This window comes from Agelaius phoeniceus, chromosome 8, assembly GCF_051311805.1.
Source record: "Agelaius phoeniceus isolate bAgePho1 chromosome 8, bAgePho1.hap1, whole genome shotgun sequence".
NCBI lineage: Eukaryota > Metazoa > Chordata > Aves > Passeriformes > Icteridae > Agelaius > Agelaius phoeniceus.
This window is the reverse complement of record NC_135272.1, coordinates 20887778-20907361: the sequence shown is the minus strand read 5'-3', so window position 1 is coordinate 20907361 and position 19584 is coordinate 20887778. Positions and strand designations below refer to the sequence as shown.

Sequence of the window (19584 nt, the reverse complement as noted above, 5' to 3'; positions counted from 1 at the left end):
TTTATGTAGCTACTTAGTCAAACTGCTGCTGGTTCTGTTGCTTAACTAAATATTTCAGGGTTGGGCCAATTGCTTAAGAGTTACTTATGAAAGGACTAATTATGACTATTGATCCGTATGTGGTTTTTTTTATCCTATGAAATATTTTTAACTGTACTTAGAGTGTTAATCTAGTTGATTTTTTTTTTTGAGTGTTTGACAAGGGGTGAGGGAATCTCTTTAACTTGATTTCCTGAGGTTTATATAAATTCTTGAGAGCTGTGTCATATTACTGTCTGTAAATGACTGACATTAAACTGACCTTTATAAAGGAAGCAAAGTAATAAAAGTTGTATTTAGGCCATTTATTGGCTTTGCTTTCTGATTTTGGCAGGCATCATTTTTACAAAACAATACAGGTTAGTGTGTACTAGAACGACAGGTTTTTTTTAGTTCAGATTATAATCCTAAACATACAGTATGATATTGCTTTTTTGCTGTATTCAGTTTTAAAAGAAAGCCTCTTCTGTGGGGAAAAAAAAAAGCATTAATATTTTTTTTTAAATTTAAAACCAAATTGGGCCAAATTACAATTATAAAAGTAGATAGTAACTCTCAATTCTATATGTGAGAACTTGTGATTTTATTTTCTAGTTTTAATTTTACCACTAAAGAAGAAATAGTGGGTTCATTCCCTCAGACTAAAATCTTGCAGAACCAAGAGTTAAAGAAAAGACTGCAGAGAATAAGAGAAGTGACAGAAAAGAGGTGTTCAAGGAGTATTCTCAGATATTGTTCACTTCTCCTATTTTCCATTGTAGTTTTTTTCCTAGATATTTTTCCATTCCAGAAAATAGTAATTTCTTAAGAATTAAACTAACCCAGAAGTTATAAATTTGGCTGCTTTTCTTTGGACTAAGGTGAACATTCAGATGAAGTCAGTAGAAAAACTGGAGTAGTTCAATTAGGAAAGGAGGTAACAGCATAATTCTTAATTTTTCCCCGTACTGAAAAGACACAATGCTTATCTTCTTAAATAAGTTGCTAAACCATTTTTAAAACTGTTTGTTTCTCTTTCTAGAAATAAAAAGAACCCACCACCTCACCCAGTCCTGTCTTCCATATCAGTTCTTTTCTGCTACCATCTAGGAACTGCTGTCAAAGGCTCATTTCTAATCACAATACTGAGAATACCAAGGATTGTTCTCTTGTACCTTTACAATATCCTAAACCAAAAGGTAGGTAAATACTTCTGTAACACTATAAAAATAGTATTTTAAAGATGAGATAATGGGGCAAAGAAGTGAAGAATATATATCTTGCTTTAAAATAGATGGTATTGCTATTACTGTCTATTATTAATAGATGGATTTTATATTTTATCATGTTTTCTTCATTAGGAAAGCTTTTTTCTCCCAACTCAGATATCAATGCTTCCTTTTTATTCTCAAGTCAGATAATTTTAAAAGCAGAAAATACCAATATGAAACTCAACTTTAGTGTTTTTATACAAATGTTTTTCTGAAGGATAAAGAAAAAATTGGCAGACTGCTCTATTAAAACTTTTGCATTCTTTTTTTAAGGAGCAGGAGTAAGAATACTATTGTTAGATTTTAAATCTCTTATAGAAAATACTTCATCTGCCTTGTAATATGCTTCTATAGAAAGAATCTATGGAATAAGAACTGTTCCTGGGAGTTGTAGTATCCAACACACATCTTTTAAGACACATAAAGCATAGATCTGGGCTGTTTTGAATATTTTTTTCCTTCTTTTTTCCTTTTCATGCATCTCCACATCTATCTTCTGCTGAAAGCACAGCACTGTAGGTAATTCTGGCACTTTTGCAAGGAGGGAAGACTGTCAGGAATGCACAGTTCTGATTTTAGGAGAAGATTTAAGAAAAGATTTTAATGTAGGTCTTTTCCTCTAGGGTTTATATTGGCCTTGAGCATGTTATGTATAGTTATGACAGGGTGTTTACATTTACAGTGACAATGTATTTACTATGAGGCATGTGTTAGCTATAGGTTATGAATGCTTAAATAAAAACTCCTTGTCATAAAACACTTGAAAGGTGTGGTCTGGATTTATGTTGCTTTCATATGGAGGTTTTGGTTATAAAACTTTGTGAGTTGTGTTAACTAAGAACATTGTATAAAGACAGTAGGTGGGGAGACTTAGAATATTTTCTGTCTTTAGACAAAGCAGGATAATTGGACTTGTTTGTTACATGCTCTTGTAATCTGAATTACTTTAGATTTAAATAGCAAAGAAAGATTCTTTGTGTCTGCAGCACTGTGCTGCAGGCTCCTTTTGGTCCAGCTCCCAAGCATTCAGTGACATGCCCCACAGCTGTAACTGTGGCTAAGGACACTAGAAAGTGCTCTGGGCAGCTCATGTGCTCAGTCCTGGGAAGGATCCCCCCAGGAGTACCCAACCTTGCTCCTTGGCATGGCAGAAGGGACAGGCCATGGTCCCTTTCACTGAGGGCCAGAGTAGGTGGACTAAAGGATGGGGAACTGACCCTGCGTTCTTGTAGAGCTCACACAGACTTCCCCGCCCTTGCAAAAAATGTTGCTGTTCTATATGAACAGAGAAGAAGTCAGGGGCCTGTGAGTTTGCAGGTAAATTTACAGATTTTTCTTCACAGCAGTCTTCAAGCAGAATCAGAGAGGAAATTGTAGGTGAGATCCCTTGCTCTAGGCTTTTAACAAACAGTCCTTACTGAGATAACACAGCTTTAGTAAAATCATCTCTCCAGCAAGACATAGCAAGAGTAAATTGTTCTCTGTCAGGAGTTTGCATGTACAGTCACTGTTTTGAAGGAGTTATTCCTGGAATATTTTCATGAACCTTTTTGGAAAAAAATGAGAGGTTTGTGGTTTCTGCCTCAACAATAGTAGCTGTTCGGACTTGAGTTTTCTATAGCGACTGGAAGATCTCTGCTTTCCAAAACAAGACAAAAACATTCTGACCTTTGGAAAAATAAGATTAAAAAGACTGAGTATCCCTGAACTGGATTTCCTTTTGTTGAGAAAAACAAGCACTTAATTTTGGAAGGCTATTCTGGATACCAAGGTGTCTTATTCTGATCTTGCATCATCTCCATGATGAGCTGTTCTGAGCTCATGATGTGATGGAGGAGCATGGAACAAACCTTAAGCCTTACTGCTCAGTTTTTGCTATGAAATTAATACAGCTCAATGGTCTATAAAGAGCCTGTTCTAATACAAGATTTTTCTTCCTGATCTAAAAATGAATGTAATGCTCTGAGTCAAAACACATGGATGTTCATATAAGCCCTTCTACCCATTCTTTTATTTTTGTTCAGTAGGGTACCGGTCATTTCAGAACTGTGAAAGGTTTTTGATAATCAGGTTAAAAATTTGTCTCTGTACTCCCTGATCACTGTGAAGTGCTTTAAGGATTACTGACTTGCCTGCCTGTTTTTCTCCTTGGGCAGCTGTTAGCTCACAAAGCTGCTTGCAGCACATATTTTCTTTTCCCAGAGAAGAATCTTCCATCCACAGGAAGAAAAAGAAGAAAAAAGCACAGCTCTCCAGTCATTAATATTGAACAGTCTGAATTAAAATCTATTCCTAAAATCCTAATGGAAATATCTGCTGCCTGAGTGAAAATTTTATTAGAAGAGTCAGTCACCTGTAAAGCAAGTTTTTTTTAGACCATTGGTTTTGTTTGAGGCTAATTACGTGTCCAATAACCAATCATTTCATTTTATTGCAGAAGAATGCAAAGCACCTGTTCAACTGCTGTTCCTGCTGGGTTTGCTTCCAGACAAGTTGCTTAAGACACTTTAACCAGGTATGCTCTGTCATCTCAGTCCCTCAGCCTAGCCTGGATACCATGGTTGGTGCCTGACCCTTAGCATGGCTAAAAATGGCTTAGTGTGGTGTGCAGGCCAGAGGTTCCTGCTGGCCACCTAAATTAAAGAAACAAAAAAGCCTCCAAGTGCTTGGTGCGAAGAAACAGGGAATTGACAAATGTGCAAGGTGCTAGATTTTAGACAACTTGTTAATACAGCTTGAGATAGTCAGCCCTTTCAGAGGGCCACGTGCTATTTCTGGAGGTAAGAATACTTAACATTTTGTTGAGTTGTGCCAGACTCCTGAAACACAGAGTCCAGCTAGCAGGGAGCAATAAAGAATTAGGAAACATACCTGGAGATGTGACATTAACTAGCTACAGTGTTTTCCACCTGAAAGTCCTTAATAAAGAAACTTAAATTCCTAGTGATTGCCAGTATCAGTAGATCTGGAAATACAAACCATGATGATAGCAGTCTTGTTTAAAAGATGTTTTAATTGGAAATGGATGATTTCTGACATACAGCAGTTTTACAGATACTTGACACCTCTTTTTACCTTCACAATTCTTTTCTCCCAATGGATTCCAGATTTACACATATAATTGTAAATAGTTAGTTTTTGTCTTTGTCATTGCCTTGTTTTTATCTCTGGCAACTGTGATATTCCTAATGTGAAAAGGAATCATACGTTCATGCTGATTCCACCCTCTGAATGCTGAGCTCTTTGTTCTCATTGCTGAGGGTAGTAGTGAAGTAAACAAGACAATCCTGATAAAGGTTCTGACTTCTCCTCTTAAGTGGGTGCATAAATTAGGTTTAGTCTTGGACAGTTATTAAGAGAGTTTTCAATTTAGTTCACCATAGATCAAATACTTGTGCAGTGAAATTTCTGAATTTTCCAGGTTTAAATTTTCTAGGTAGGTCCTGTAGGCAGTGACTTGGTGAGGAATATCAGAGCTCATTTTGCCTCCAGGCTTTCCATTTGTAGGCACTCGTTCCCCTTGGCTTGGCTTCCTGCCTTTCAAAGAGATATCCAGCATCCTAGTGTTTACTTTCTCCAGCTGTTGCCTGCTATGTGTTTGTTAAAAGAATTAATTACTGTAATGTTCTTCCTTTTGTTTCAGAAAGCTGTATTGTATCTCTTTTCCCCTTTAAAGATTTCCTGTTTCCTATTCTATTGTTGGCAGGTTTCTGGTTTTATGTGAGTTGTGGTTTTTAATCTAATGATCATAATAAAGTCTTCACTTTTGTTTTGTTTTTTGAATATATTTTTAGCAAAGGTGATGGTTGTCCACATGTTTCAAATCCAGGGAAATTTGGGCAATAATTAGAGAAGAAAAAAAGCAAGAACAGGCCTCAAGATTTTAATAGAACTTCTATCTGTACAAAATTTAAACATTGGTCTTGAGTTATTGCATCTCATTTAGTAATTTGTGGATCTAATTATTTATTTCATTTTTCCCCTATAACTAATCTGTTCAAGGCTATTTATTAATTTTTTTTTTACCATGATTGAAAGTCTTAGTCTTTGGTTCTGTAAAATCTGTGGTCATGTGTAGAAGAGAAAAGAAAAAAAGAAGGAAAAAGTGTCTGCAGTTTTAAGCAGCTTTGACATATTTCTTGATTAACAGAAGTAGTGAGCTCTTAAAAGCTCCTACTGAGATGGGTGGAAGCTGCCAGGAGCAAGGTAGAAATTTCCTACATACGTTGAACACAGACCTGAGAGTAGGACTTGGGAGGGAGGGGTTAAAAAATTGTACCTGTGTTTCTAACATTTTCTTAAAGAAGTATTCCTTAAGTTCAGATTTTGGTATTTTTGTAACCTTAAATGTGGAACAGCTGTTGTAAAAGTTGGTCCAAAGATCAAATTTGTGTAAATTAGCATTCCTTACTATTTACTATTCTTTTGCTTTTTATTCTAGCATTATTTTCACTTTAATGAAAAGCATATAATTACCTGAAGCTCTAAAAAAAAAAAATAGAAGATCCAATCACTTCTGCACTATTTTCTTCAACCTGTTGTTAAACTGCTTAGGTAATTTAAATTCTTTCTGTTCCTTCATTCACAAGTTTAATCAGGATTAAACAGTATTTTGTTTTCCCTCTGAGAACTTGGCAGATGAGAAACAGGTGCTGGAGAAAGTAACCCTGGTGAAAGAATGCAAGCTTCTTTCTTCCCATGCAGAATCAACCAAGTGCTCTATTATGTTATCTAAGGGTACTTTCTGGGCTGCATTACCACCCTGCATGTGATGATATTTAATACTGACTTGAATAGTTGAATGCATCCCTGAAGTGACTCATTCTATGCAGGCTCAGTTAGGTTCTGCTCAGCTCTCCTGGAAGTTAAGTGGAACAAGCCAAAGAGTTACCCTGTCATCTTCCTGTCATGACAGAGTGCTGTGCTAGATGCTGGCTATTGTCATATTTGCAGGGGGGGTAATGTAAGCCCAGTGTCCTGTGCCGATTGCAATATGGACAATTACATTCAGCCTTCCTAAATTTCTCTTGGATTTGCAACTGGATCCTGTGCTAAACTGTGGTGTAGTGTTGCTATGTGCTGTAAAACAGTTCACTCCTTAAGCTGTTCCACTTCAGTCATGGGCAAAGTGATTCATGTGTGTGTATAATCCATTAGCAACAATTGTAAAGCACTCAGGGTTCTGTGGCTGAAAAGTGCTTTCTGAATATAAAGTCACTATCCTTACTTGACTGTTCTGCTTGCCAACACTTGTCAGAATTACCACGGATTTTTTATCTGGCTCTGATGGTTTCAGTATGTTCCAGATAAACATATCCAATCATCTGAAGTAAAATCTAGGAGATTGAACTTTTTCTTCTGTAAAAAGAATATACTGGTTTTTAATGTGATTTGGGAATTATGAGGTCTGTGTCTCTCCTGCTTTCTTAAGTTCTGATGGCAGTCTTAACTTTAGATACATCGAAGTGTTCACATGTTCTCCCTTTACAGCCCTGTTGCAGTGACTTTTTGAAAACAACACAACTGGATAGTTTTGCTTTTCTGTGTCTGCTTTAGGTCTTTCTGCAGCCAGTTGGCAAAGTGACTGCTCCAAAGTACAGTGCCTGGGTTTCTGAAGGGGTTGCTGAGCAGGGTGTGGTTTCTGTGTTCATCAGCACAGTTGCTGCAGTGCTGCAGCCTTCTGGGCTGTCAGTGAATTCAGCAGGGTGTGAGCCCCATTTCCTGGGACAGAGACCCTTCCTGGGAGCTGAAAGCCAGCAATTGTCCAGTGTAATAAACCAAAGCAAGTCTGTCTAACGCCTCTATATCCATAGCAGTTGGTTGTCTCTTAAACTTTGGATGGAAGCCTATCAGGAGGTTTCAGTTAAATGCCTTGTGGAGAATTCACCTAGATAAAACCAAAATTAATGCATGCTATTGTAAAGCACAGTTCTCTCCATGCCAAACACATTGTGCCTCACCCCATCAACTACTTCTTTTTCCTCCCAAAAACAATAATGCATTTTAATGTTACTGGCAATATTGCTTCTAGATATAGAGCTAATTTTTCAATCCTCTTGAAAATACAAGGGTAAAATGTTCTTCTACACTGAAATAATATTTTATATAAGTTTATCTCCCCCCTATGGACTTAATGTATATGATAATAGGAAACAAAAATCTTTAGGTCTTAACTTGTTCTGTAGGAAGAACCATGTAGGGAATAGAGTTGGACTAATTCTTACTTTGGACAAAGTTGACTAATTCTTACTTTGATACATTTCTCTTCTTCCCTATCCCACTAAGAAGAAACAAAAGGGGAAAAGAGAGAGAAAGAGAAAATAAAAGGCAATTAAGCGAGTGACAGGTAATTCTGTGCTTTTAAGCAATTTATTAACAACTCTCTGAAAATCTTCAGTTTGATTTATTTCAAAAATCCCAAATAAGAACATTTTCTCACTAAGTGCAGAAGCCCTGAAAGCAACCCCAGTAATGGTGTAATCATCATGCAATGGGCACATAAAGCAGGATCCTTTTGCTCCAACCCTGTCATGGAAATGGAGCCCACATGTAACACTGTGATGCAGCAGAAAAGGACACCCGACTGCCCTCTGAGAAAAAAGCTGTGTTGGTCCTACCCACTGGATGACAGCCATGGAAGGAGTCAATAACGCAGAGAGTAGGAAGCAAGGAAACCTGAAAACTTTCTCCAGTAAGTCCAGACTGAAAATATAAGATGGAATGGAAGTCCTGGAAACTACGAGATGAAACACTTGCACTGGAAAGAAGGGGATAAATGCCGTTGTACAAGTTGCTGCTTATGTGCCCAGGCTTATCTCATGGAGGGGACTGGAATATCCTGTGACAAATGAAGGGCAAGAGCAAGCCCATTAGCCATCTACGAGACAGCAGGGAGGGCTAAAAGCCTGACAAGATCAGCAGAAAAATAGAGTAGAGTAGATATAAATTGTTCATGAATAAATGTCTGCAAGTTGGAAGGTTCCAAAGGACCAGCAGGACAACTGTCTGGAACAGTTCCACATGTAAGGCCTGGGAGAGGGGAAGTCCTAAGTGATTTAAAGAAGGGGTTTTCCACTTAGGAGAAGATTTGCGTAATATGTTAATCTGAAATAGGCACTGGAGTGGCTGAAAGTCCCTTCCAGTCTTGTATGTCCTCATCTCTTCAGTGGGGCCTCACAAGGCCCATCTTGCTCTCATTTCCCACCATCTGAGAGTCATGATACAACACTCTCACCAGACCACTAACTGCTGCACAGCAGCCACACTCATAGCCTCTTGCTGCCACTGGATTTTGTTTTCTGAAGGGCTTCCATTGGCATCAGTGACACTTGCAGGCTAAGACAATTTAAGGTCCAGCCTGAGCTACACTGCACTGGGGGTAGCTGACCAGGGCAGTCCCCAGGAGAGTTGGCAGCAATAAGATCAGATTGGGATGAAAACACCAGCAGAGCAGAAAAAGCTGAACTGGAATGAGAGATCAGCATGTCTCCTTCTTCCTTTTTAAGAAGATTCTGTTGCTATGGCAATTTTCTCTTCCCCAAGCTCATTTTATGAAAGCAAGCCCTAGAATGGAGGACTGAATTCAGCTGTTACACAAAGTAGCAATTATTCTCAACAATTGGAGAACTTACAGCCTGGATCCGAGCCACAGCGCCTTTCTCATGAAACTACCAGGTCACTTTTTCCAAGACCTTTGACATTCTGTGTTGTGAGGCACAGAAGGATATATTCTTTAAATAGATTTTTTTGCATACTGTGGTATTTGGAAATATGTAAACATTCACATTCCCTATTTATTCATCCTGACACTGAGAAATCAGTGTCTAGTTCCCAGGCCCCAAGGCAGAAGGGCTTGTGTTCTTCAGAGAGGTGGTGATACGAGATCAACTTGCTGGTGGAAAGATAAATGCTGATCCCAGTCCACTATCCCCTGTGCTTTCAATGCTATCAATGCCACCATTACTTGCTTGTCACCAGAGCAGAGACTACCATTGTAAAAGATCAATTTATTAGGCAAAGATAAAAATATGAGTTCTAGTGTGTATATAAGATCAGACTGAATCTCTTTCTAGCTCAGTATCCCATCTTCAGCAATGACTGTGAGCAAATGCTAAGATAGAACAAAAGGATATTTCCCTGCCTCTGTGCTGTTTCTGAATCTGTTTTCAACCTAGGAACTAGTTGAGCTGTATGTTTTCTGTGTGTTAAATAACTCTCAGCAGATTCCTTTTCCCTGAAATTCCCCATCTCCACGGAGCTCCTGTGAACTTTTAGAAGCTAAAGCATCCTTCGCCCAGCAGTCCACAGTTTGCAGATTTATGGTGAGAAGGAATACCGTCTGTTTTTAAATTTGGCTCCTAATGCTTCATACTGTCCTGCCCCTGCCTGGCCTTTGTTCTGGAAGAAGCAGTGAGCCATCTAAGCCTACACAGCCTCCCTGCATTTCTCATGAGTCGGCAGCGTCAGCCTCCTGCTGCATCTCCTTCAGTCATGTCTTTTCCAGACAGAAGAGCCTCACGTTCCCCAGACAGAAGACATTCCATGCCTTTTGGATCATTCCTGCTGCTCTTCTCCCAAACATTTTCAAATCCACTAAAGCTTTTGTGCATGGAAAAATATTTTCTGTAGAAACACATATTTAAATAACATGTTTCTAAATGTTAGCAGGTTCTTAACTGGCCATGGTCTTCCATCTTAGCCTTTGCAACAATCTTTAATTTGAAAGCCTTTGGATTACTGCACATATGCTGCAATTTTAAACTTAATGGGATATATAAGCTTTTTTCTTGAAAGTCCAAAATTATTTGCAAATATAGGTAATAACTTGTAGGTGTTAGGTGTTCCTTGATGAGTAAGAATGAAAAATTACTTGAGCTCATTTTTGTGCAATGCTGAGTTGCATGGAAATGTATGTTAGCTTAAATGTTTGATGTGTTTTGTTAGTGAGAACATATAGATTTCTATGTGGCCGGATGGGATCAGGGCATAGGGTCTGTATGAGAAACTTGAAAATTGTGAGGCAAGTGCGTGGAAAAAGATTCTAGGCTGAACAAGAAACCCTTCAAATATTTTTTTCTCAGAAATGTATTTTTTGCTAAAATGTAGAGATCACTTGGCTGAGTCTTCCAGTTGTGCTGGTAATATTCTTGCTTCACATGTGTCTGACTAGTTTTGTAGCCTTCAGCAGTTCATTAATTTCTGTCTCTCTCCTACTCATTCTAGAATGTTAGATTATTACCCGGCTGCCTTTATTTCTTGAGTATTATCATTAGGTAATACTTACATTATTTGTTTAAGTTGTAACTGCTATAAATGCCATTTTTTATCAGCTGGTTTGTAACAAAACAAATGCCTGTTCAGGTAGTGTACAGTCTCCAGCGTCATTTTCAATCTTTCCAAGGTAACCATTCTAGTTAATAAATATCAGAAATTCTTTTCATTGCACATTCTTTGAATACCAGAGTGGCTATTTCAAGAGTGCAAGCAAATGAGTATTTATTTTAAGTTTGGAAACAATGTTTGTACAAGCTCACGTGCTTTTTCAACATTCTTTTTTATTTTTAAAACACATTTTTTGCAATTTATAATGAATACAGAATCTCTGTTTAATTTATTGGCAAAATTTATACTGACCTCACCAGATCAGGATCTGCTCTGTGAATTTAGATCTTAAGGAACAAAAACAAACTTAGAAAACACTTTTCTACTTTGTGTCTCAGTTCCCTGTGTGTTTAACGGGAATGATGAAAGAGACTGAACTCACAGCATGTTATAAAGAGAAATCTGTCCATGTCTGAAATCTGCAGTGGCAGCTCTGGGTGGCAGACAGAGGCAGTGTGATGTGAGGCCATCTCTGCCCGTGTCCTGGGCCAGCAGGGCTGGCACTGGCAGCTCTCCTGCGGCCACATCCTGGGAGTTCTGCTGTGATGGCATCCTGCCAGGAAGGGAACACCCTCAGGATAAATGAAAGTTAGCAAAGAAAGCATTTCTTCCTATTTAGGAATGAAGTGAGCTTGCTTGTTTAAACATATTTTTATGCAGATACTCTTTGAGTTTCTGTAGAGTTCACTGGTGTCTCTGATGTTTTCATAGAATGGGCAATAGATCCATGGTCTTTATTTATACTTTTTCCATCTATGGATGTATTTTCTAATATGTAAGTACAGTATTTACAGAATGTCAATGGTTTTTTCTTTACTATCAGAGGAAAAATCACTGTTTTTTATATAAATAATATCCACAATAAAGAGGCATAAACTCTTTGATTGCATCTAACCAGCCTTCCTTCCTGCCTGCCTTCCTGCCTGCTTCCTCCCTTCCTTTCCTTCCTTCCTTCTCTCAGACAATGTCATAGCTTTGCCATGCTACAGAAATTGCTCACAGGTAAAACTGAACTCTACAGAAATGAATTTTCTTTGCTTCAGATATCTGAAATTGTTTTATATTTTGAATTGTAAGTAAGAAAAAACAGATTTTTGAACAGGAAGGGTTTTCAGTAGGCCAGTATAATTCACTTTCAGTAAACCCCTTATGGGGTGGGTTTTTTTTCACTTCCAGGTGAAGCAGAAAGCAATTGTAAGCACCACGTACATGTTTGGTTTTTAAATTCCTTTAGAAGAGTAATCCCTTGCACACTGTGGCTCTTACTGACCATATCAGATGTGACTAAAGTTCTTGTGGTGTAATCTGCCTTCTAATAGTTTGAGTAAAGGGAAACTACTCATAAGTATTACTGGTAAAGCCGAGAATATGTTTCATGTATCATGAGTGCTGCTTTTCTTAGCTGATATTTTGGACATAATTTCAAAACCTTGCTGAGGAGTTCCATAAATGGGACATACATGTTAATTTATGCATAAGTGCAAAAATAATCAAATCCATGAAGGTAAATATTCTATCCTCCCCACCTATCCAGGCAAGTTTCCACCAAGCAATATAATGTAAAATTCTCAATACATTGAAAAACTGGGAGTGCCCCAATTATCTGTTGTTCTGAGTGGGGTGGGGCATTGGTCTAGTCCAGAATCCTTCACAAAAAGGTTTGTTTAATGGCTATAACTATAAGCTTGAATTTCACTAAAGTGTTTGAAAGAGCCATGTATAAAAATTCTTTAATCATCAACTTTTAATGACCCAGTAAATGCATAACTTCATTTCTCCACTTACACAGTTGGCCAGCAGTGTTGGAGATAGATAGCCTGTAAGTTTGGACAGTATGACTCCAGGTGTTCTCTGGTAATTGTGTCATATTCATTCACAAATTTTGGGATCAGGAACTTCGGTGTTTTAAAATAAACTGATAAATGTGGCTTCAGTGATTTATTTAGTCACTATTGTAACATTTGCTAATGGTGGAAATTATGTAGAAAAACTCTTTGAATTTAGAAGCATGACTATAATAGTAATTTAAAATAAATAACTCTTTATATTCATAAAGTCAGTAATTCCAAATGGAGTTTAAGGCTTTGTGTTTTGCTGAAGTAAAATCTAGATTATCAGTGTTTCCTCTCTCACTACATTATTATATCATTTCAGCATGCATACACAACTACAGCCATAAATGGGACAGATTTTTGTACATCAGCAAAGGATGCTGTCTGTATTTTGGCAAGGAATTCTGCTAAACTTGCATCCATTAGCTGCTTTGGAGATTTTCTTCTATTTTTAGGAAAGGTAAGAGTAAATAAAAATATTGGTTCTGTAAAAATGAAGTGGAAAATCAGGTTTGATTATCTTTTCATATACCTAAAGTAAATAAAGTTTATCTTTCTTAAATCCAGTGTTGTCAATGCTATAAAATAAGTTTGGGAGAGAAGAATATCTGAGGAATTTACCTTTGCAGAGTTATTTTGTTGTATGATATCAGTGTCCTTGGACCCTCTGGCAGTTCCAATTGCATCAAGTCTTTGGTAAATACATGGCAAGAGGTTTCCTCTGCCCTGTGGTATTTACACATGGAATTGAACACAAAGTGCCACAGCTATGTGATGCTGGAAATTGCTTAGCTATCTCCCAGATGAGATGTGCTCTTAAAATACTGGCTGTAATGTATTTGCCTCAGGTTTTGGGGAGATTGTTTTTTTACTTGAGAAACATTTCTGCATGATTAATGAGGCTGCACTTCTCTCTTGCTGCCCTTTACAGGTGTTTGTTGTGTGCTTCACTGTTTTTGGGGGATTGATGGCATTTAACTACCACCGGGAGCTGCAAGCTTGGGTAGTTCCTCTGTTGCTGGTTGGATTTTTTGCCTACCTGATGTCCCACAGTTTTCTGTCTGTGTTTGAAGTGACAGCAGATGCCATGTTCCTTTGCTTTGCTATTGATATGGAAACAAATGATGGGACTGCAGAGAAGCCATACTTTGTGGATCCAGAGCTGCTGGTAAATCCCACTGATTACAGCAAAGATATTTGAGACATTCTAAGCTTTTAAGCACTTTTTCTTTCCCCAAGACCTAGTAATCTGAACTCACAACCCATGTTACTTCCTTTCCAACACCTTAGAACAGGATGGACTCAGGGATACAAGTACATTAATTTATAAACTGAAGTAAATGGGTCCCTCTGACTCCTGTGTCTAGCTATGACCTGCTGCCTTCTTTTAGATCATATTCAGTAAGTAATGGCTGACTCTTTAGGCCTAATTAGATATATCTTTAATATATTGTTGGTAATTAGAAGATATAAATAAATAGACAAGCTAGCTGCAGAAATTGATCCATGGGGTGCCCTAAGATTAATGCTTATATTTCTTGTGACTCACTGTACACTGATGAGAAAAAATTAACAAGTAGCAGGTCAGGGATCCACTCCACATCCTACAGGTGATGTAGTTCTGAACATATTTAATGCAAATCTGAGTTGCTCTGCTTCTTACCTTTACAGATTCTTTTGCCAAAACATTGTCTTCTATCTCTTGATTAAACTCTTCTGCCTCTGGACAGGTTGTTCTGCATCTTACCCTTGTAATTACTGTATTGTAGTACCTTCGGTACTTAGCTAATAGTGATGCAGTGCTGTAACTGAAGCCTTTGAATATATATGTGCCACCCCTTTCTAATTAGGAGAATATCTGAAGATGCAGGTTTTTTTTTCCTTTTGTGCTATTTTTGACACTTCTGTCTTTTCCTTCACAAACTACTCAACAAGAGAAAATCTTAGCAATCCATGAAAACAACCAGCAGCCAGAGTAGCTCATATGACACAACTGTTCTGGATGGCTTTCTTCAGGACAATGTCAGAACTGTTTTGGAGTTCTGGTTATTACTTATTTTTTTAATGCTGCTGTTAGAGTTTCTGTAATATTCATAGAATTTTGTTGAGAACAACAGCAGCACAACAAAAAGGCAGCCTAAAGATAGGCTTAACCCTTTGTACAGAAGAAAGCAGATATATATTCTTTGGCTTTGGTTCAGAATAGTACTTAAGCACATCGCCTGGCTAGGAATATAAAACCGAATGGAAAACTCTGAAGCCTTGACCTCTCTTCTTCCCTCTCTGTTTTGCCAAATTCTAAATACTTCTTAAGCCAATTTTCCTTCATGAAACAGAGGCTCTCCTTTCTCCACTTCCATACTTTGTGGTAGTTTCTCTTTAACTCTGCTCTTAATTCTGTGTAATTAGCCATGCCCTAGAGCTGTGGGTGAAGAGAGGATTTCCCCCAGGGACAAGGAGTCTTCCAAGCAGGACAGGCTCTATACCCTTCTATGGAAAAACTGTGGGCAGCACATCCAAACTCCTCCTCATTGTATGATCAAGAGTAAGTTTGCTAACACAGACAAGAATTTGGAGTTTCCCAACACATGAAGGCATTTGACTTGTCTGTGTTACAATCAGGTTACAAACATCCCGGGGGTGGAAGGGAGGCTCTGTGGCCCTCAGGACAATATGCAGAAGTGGGTGGAGAGCTGGGGGAGGGATTTCATACAGCTGGAAACCTCATTCCTGCAGTAGGAGTTGTAACAGAGATTTTGATTCATCTTTCTCAGTTGCATTCATCACTTTTGCTGTCTCTGCAGTCCCTTGCAGTGTCACTCAGTGTCATCCAGCCAGGAACCAGCTACAGTTTCTTAGCCCTGGGCTAATTATCTTCCTTCACCAGGTATTTTTATTAGTGTAATGGTTTCCTTTCACAAACGCTCTCACCCTGGTTTTTGCTTGTAGACCTTTGTGAGTCAGAGTAACAAGTTAACAGAAGATCGAAACCACAGAAACACAAGACCATTCCAGGATAATGAAGATGGGACAGAGCTCCAGCCTATGGTGAGACAGGAGCGTGGGATATGTGTTTACCTGCCAGCTAATGTGTTTGCCTTTATGTTCCAAGAAGGCATTATCACGTAGCTCCTGACATCTCACAGCAACCAGGATAGTGTATCCAGTATCCTGTTCTTCTATTGCTTTCCCTCCTCAGGAAACCCTCTGCTAGTGCAAAATAAATGGATAAAATAATTATTCTCTTTTTTTTCCACATTCCCCATTGTGCCCAGCAGAAGAAGAGAAAGTTTGGACAGTGCCAGAGGGGTGGGAGATAAATCATATTCAGATAGTCTTTCACCTGCCTGCTGTATCAAAGTCAGAAGAGTGGTAGGCTGCTCAATTTCATGCTGAAGTTCCAGACCTCTAAGACCAGAGCTTAGAGTCCTCTCCTCTCCTCTCCTCTCCTCTCCTCTCCTCTCCTCTCCTCTCCTCTCCTCTCCTCTCCTCTCCTCTCCCCTCCCCTCCCCTCCCCTCCCCTCCCCTCCCCTCCCCTCCCCTCTCCTCTCCTCTCCTCTCCTCTCCTCTCCTCTCCTCTCCTCTCCTCTCCTCTCCTCTCCTCTCCTCTTTCTCTCTTCCTTTTTTATCAGAATATATATTTATTTAGTTTTATGATGGAGTAACAAAGCTGACATGCCAGAAGGGAGTGTTTCCCCACACCCAGGCTTGGGAAAGTCCTCAGAGTCAACACTCATTCACTGACATCTGAAAAAATACTGCAAATTGCCCAACCTAGAAGCTGCCCCAGCAAGTTCAGAATCAGGGGGACTGATTTTCCCCAAGCATTGTGGGGGCCAGGCTAGGGCTGCTAGAGGAAGATTCTGCAGGAACAGCTCCTCTGGCACCCACACTTGCTGGGTACTACAAGTCCTCTGCTGTCACAGCTACTTACACAAGTGTAACAGAAGTTGGTGATTTTTCTTGATCTGCGTTCAAAAGGTACCAGGCTCTAGTGACCTCTCACACAATTCTGTGGACATTCTGCTACAGGCAGAGGACTCCTCCAGTTTAGTACTACAGTGAGGGATAGTACTAAATATTTTCATTGTTTGGGTCTGTTATTGCATTCTTCAGTAATTTTTTTGCCAAGCACAGAAACCAGAGGCTGGGTGGGTGTTATTCCCTGCAAGAAGATTGTGGATTTGAGATACGAAAGAACCTTAATCATTTTCCCAGTTTATTCTTACAACATTTAAGTGCAGAAACAGTGCTACACATTATTTGACTTCTTTTTTCTCTCTTTGTAGACTTGAATGTGAAGTACACCAGAAAGTGTGGAAGCAGATCAGCAATAGCAAAAACGGGCATCAGTAAAGGTGACCAATAGCCCAGGACAAAGTATTAGCTCCCTAAATCTGTTGTATCTTCTGCACTGGTAAAATGACACACAATCTGTTTGTATGAATAAAATATTTTGTGTGTCATCACATCTGATTTTTATTACTACATTTGTTATGATGGTCTGAAAGTTGATAATAAACTCACTCTTTGTAAATTTCTATGTTGTCAGACTAAATTAGTAAGTCAAAGAGGTCATGGAGCTAACATGATTTTTTCAGGTTTCTCTGGGAATGCTGTGCCAGTCAACCCTAGAACAGTAAATGCAGAAACATTTGTAGAGGAGGTGCTCTGAGATGACTGTGTCCTGATTCATTCTGCATATCTGAACAGCCAATTAAGGAACAGACTAAGCTCACTGATGGAAATTACCCTTGATAGAAATTCTCTGTAGTCAAGATAATTAGCGGTTATGAGGTAGGCGTCTTTCTTTCAATTATACTCTTTTGGGAATAGTTTTTACAAGTTTGTAACATAAACTGTCCAGCTCCTCTCCAAAGGGCAGATGAGGAATAGTCCTTCCTTCCTTCCTTCTTTCTGCAATTGAAAAGATGAAGCAGAAAAATTTGCATCTGTATTTAGAGCTTGACAAAGTAGCAGATGACAGAGATAAAATAACAGGACAGACATGAGATAAAAATGCTATAAATAATATTTTATAGAAATGTTAGCTGTAACATGGGTGTTAAATACATCATAGAGGAAATGGAGCAACTGTCAGGGCTTCAGTCAGAAGAGGAACACAGGTGTATTCACTTTAAAAAAAATTAACTTGGTAACAGTCTGCCAGCACTTTCTTGTGAGCAATTTTAAAGCTTCTGCCTGGATCCTGACTGTAATACATTTTGTAGGCTCCACCTTGTTCTGAGTATGGAGTGGTTTCAGATTTTACTTGGTGGCACATTTTATTCTCTTTGTTCAAATTTTATTTGAGGAGAGGTTTGTGGTGAGAAAATGATGCCAGCCAGGGATTTCAGTAAAGTATCAATATAGGAAGTGTGACATCACTGCAGGTGACTCAGAACTGTCTAAATGAATAGATTGATAAACCCTTGATTAGTCACAGCTTGGAAATGATGTACAGAAAAGCTCACTGATGCCTGAATAAGAAATCCATTTCATTTAAATACTTTATCTGGCCTCCTGCTGTTGAAAGGAGACTAGTTATCTAGAAATACTAAGAAATACTTGCTTTTTATCCATAATTTAATTAACTTCAGTCTACTTTAATATGAGCCACTTCAAGAAGTTGTGGAATATAGGATAAATGATGAAAAAGGGAAAGAAACAGATTAATTACTTTCTGCCTGGCAAGATGATAATACTGGCTGTGACTCACCACCTCTCCTTATTTAAATCTGTACCCTTGGATACTTTTTGTGCTTAGCTTCTGGATGCTGTGGGAACTTCTGAAAAGTCCTGAATAAGCAATAGCTCTCTAACCCTGAGGAAGTGTGCAGATATGGTACTTACAAAGGCAAAACTTTTCCTCTGCCACAGGTTTCACATAATTGCTTCCAAGAAGCAGTGTCTTCACTATGTAAACATGATATTTACCAATTTACAAAGCATAAGAGGTTTGCTTTGAAGTTTAAAAACCCCCAGTTCTTATTAAACATTCAGGGTTTTTTTCCTGTTTGTATTTGGTACTCACACTGCAAGTTTTGGCCTTTGACTCAGGAACTCTGGTGGAAAAAAAGGGAGGGAAATTTTTATCTAAGTATGTCCTTGTTTTCAGAAAATCCCTGGATGACCTTCAGAGGTCCCTTCCCATCTCAACAACTGTGTGGTTCTGCTCATTGCAATTATGATGTAGGGTCATTGCCTTCACTGCAGCTCCAGAGTGGAGAAAGGATTCATACACTTCTACAAATTCTGGGTCAACTTTTAAAGAAGGAAGGTACTGAAAAATACCAGTTAAGCTGTATTTGAGTGTATGCTGTTTAAGGAATACTGTATTGTCATTAGTCCAGAAATTACATTATAAAATAAGTTTTGAGAACTGTGTACATTTTAGAGAATACTTCAAAATATATAGCTCTCAATTACATTTGTACAGAAAGCATAGCTTTATAGCTTTCATTTACAACTCAAGACCTCCCAATCTTACATCCATTCCACTGGCAATTGTGTCAACCATCTCCAGCTGTAGCATTCCTGGGTGGCAGGAGCCTCCACCTGAGTGAGAGGGATAAGGCACTCCTACAGAAGCTGGTGCTCTTTAGTGCTTGCTTGGCAAGGCTGCCTTCCCCTGCAGGGTTCTGCAGTCAGGAGCTGTAAAGGAGGCTGCACATCCTTCCTGGGAATACAGTTCCTGCTGCTTCTGAGGCTGGGCTAAGCCACTTCCAATAATCTGATGTCTGCCCTGCAATGCAGCCCAGTAAGCGTGGACTCATCTTCCCTGCAGCTATGGAGGATTAGATTCAGCAGAATTAAAGGTACTTTTATAACTATGTTCCTTAAAAAAAGAAAACAGGGACTACTGGTGTCTGCTAACCAGAAAATAGCTAAGTATTGTAGCCTAATGTTTTCAGCAAAGCAGCTTGATTTTGGTCTTGCTTGGTGTCTACTTCAACCTCTCAATTCAGTTGTGATTCTATTGGATATCTCTGTGGATGAAACATTCATACCAACAACAGCTTGCCTGTTGTTTGTTTCTTCTGTTTAAGTACATAAGGGTCAGGTAGTTTAAAGCCTAAGAT

At 38.7% G+C, this 19584-nt stretch overlaps 1 protein-coding gene across 3 annotated transcripts in view; it reads left to right on the top strand.

Moving 5' to 3' along the window:
- The window catches only part of SLC44A3 (solute carrier family 44 member 3), a 35574-nt gene extending 18531 nt beyond the window's left edge, over positions 1 to 17043 (top strand). The window contains exons 11-17 of one of the 3 annotated variants that reach the window (XR_013183281.1): positions 1061 to 1217; positions 3727 to 3804; positions 12825 to 12962; positions 13434 to 13670; positions 14912 to 15047; positions 15452 to 15550; positions 16792 to 17043. Coding sequence is in view for 1 of the 3 variants with exons in the window: in XM_054638330.2 (XP_054494305.2) it covers positions 1061 to 1217; positions 3727 to 3804; positions 12825 to 12962; positions 13434 to 13670; positions 15452 to 15550; positions 16792 to 16797 (715 nt within the window). In the remaining 2 variants the exon portion in view is untranslated. Of the gene's footprint in view, positions 1 to 1060; positions 1218 to 3726; positions 3805 to 12824; positions 12963 to 13433; positions 13671 to 14911; positions 15551 to 16791 lie in introns of all 3 variants that reach the window. The other 2 variants (XR_013183282.1, XM_054638330.2) reach the window with 2 other exon arrangements.
- The last annotated feature ends 2541 nt before the right edge of the window (positions 17044 to 19584 follow it).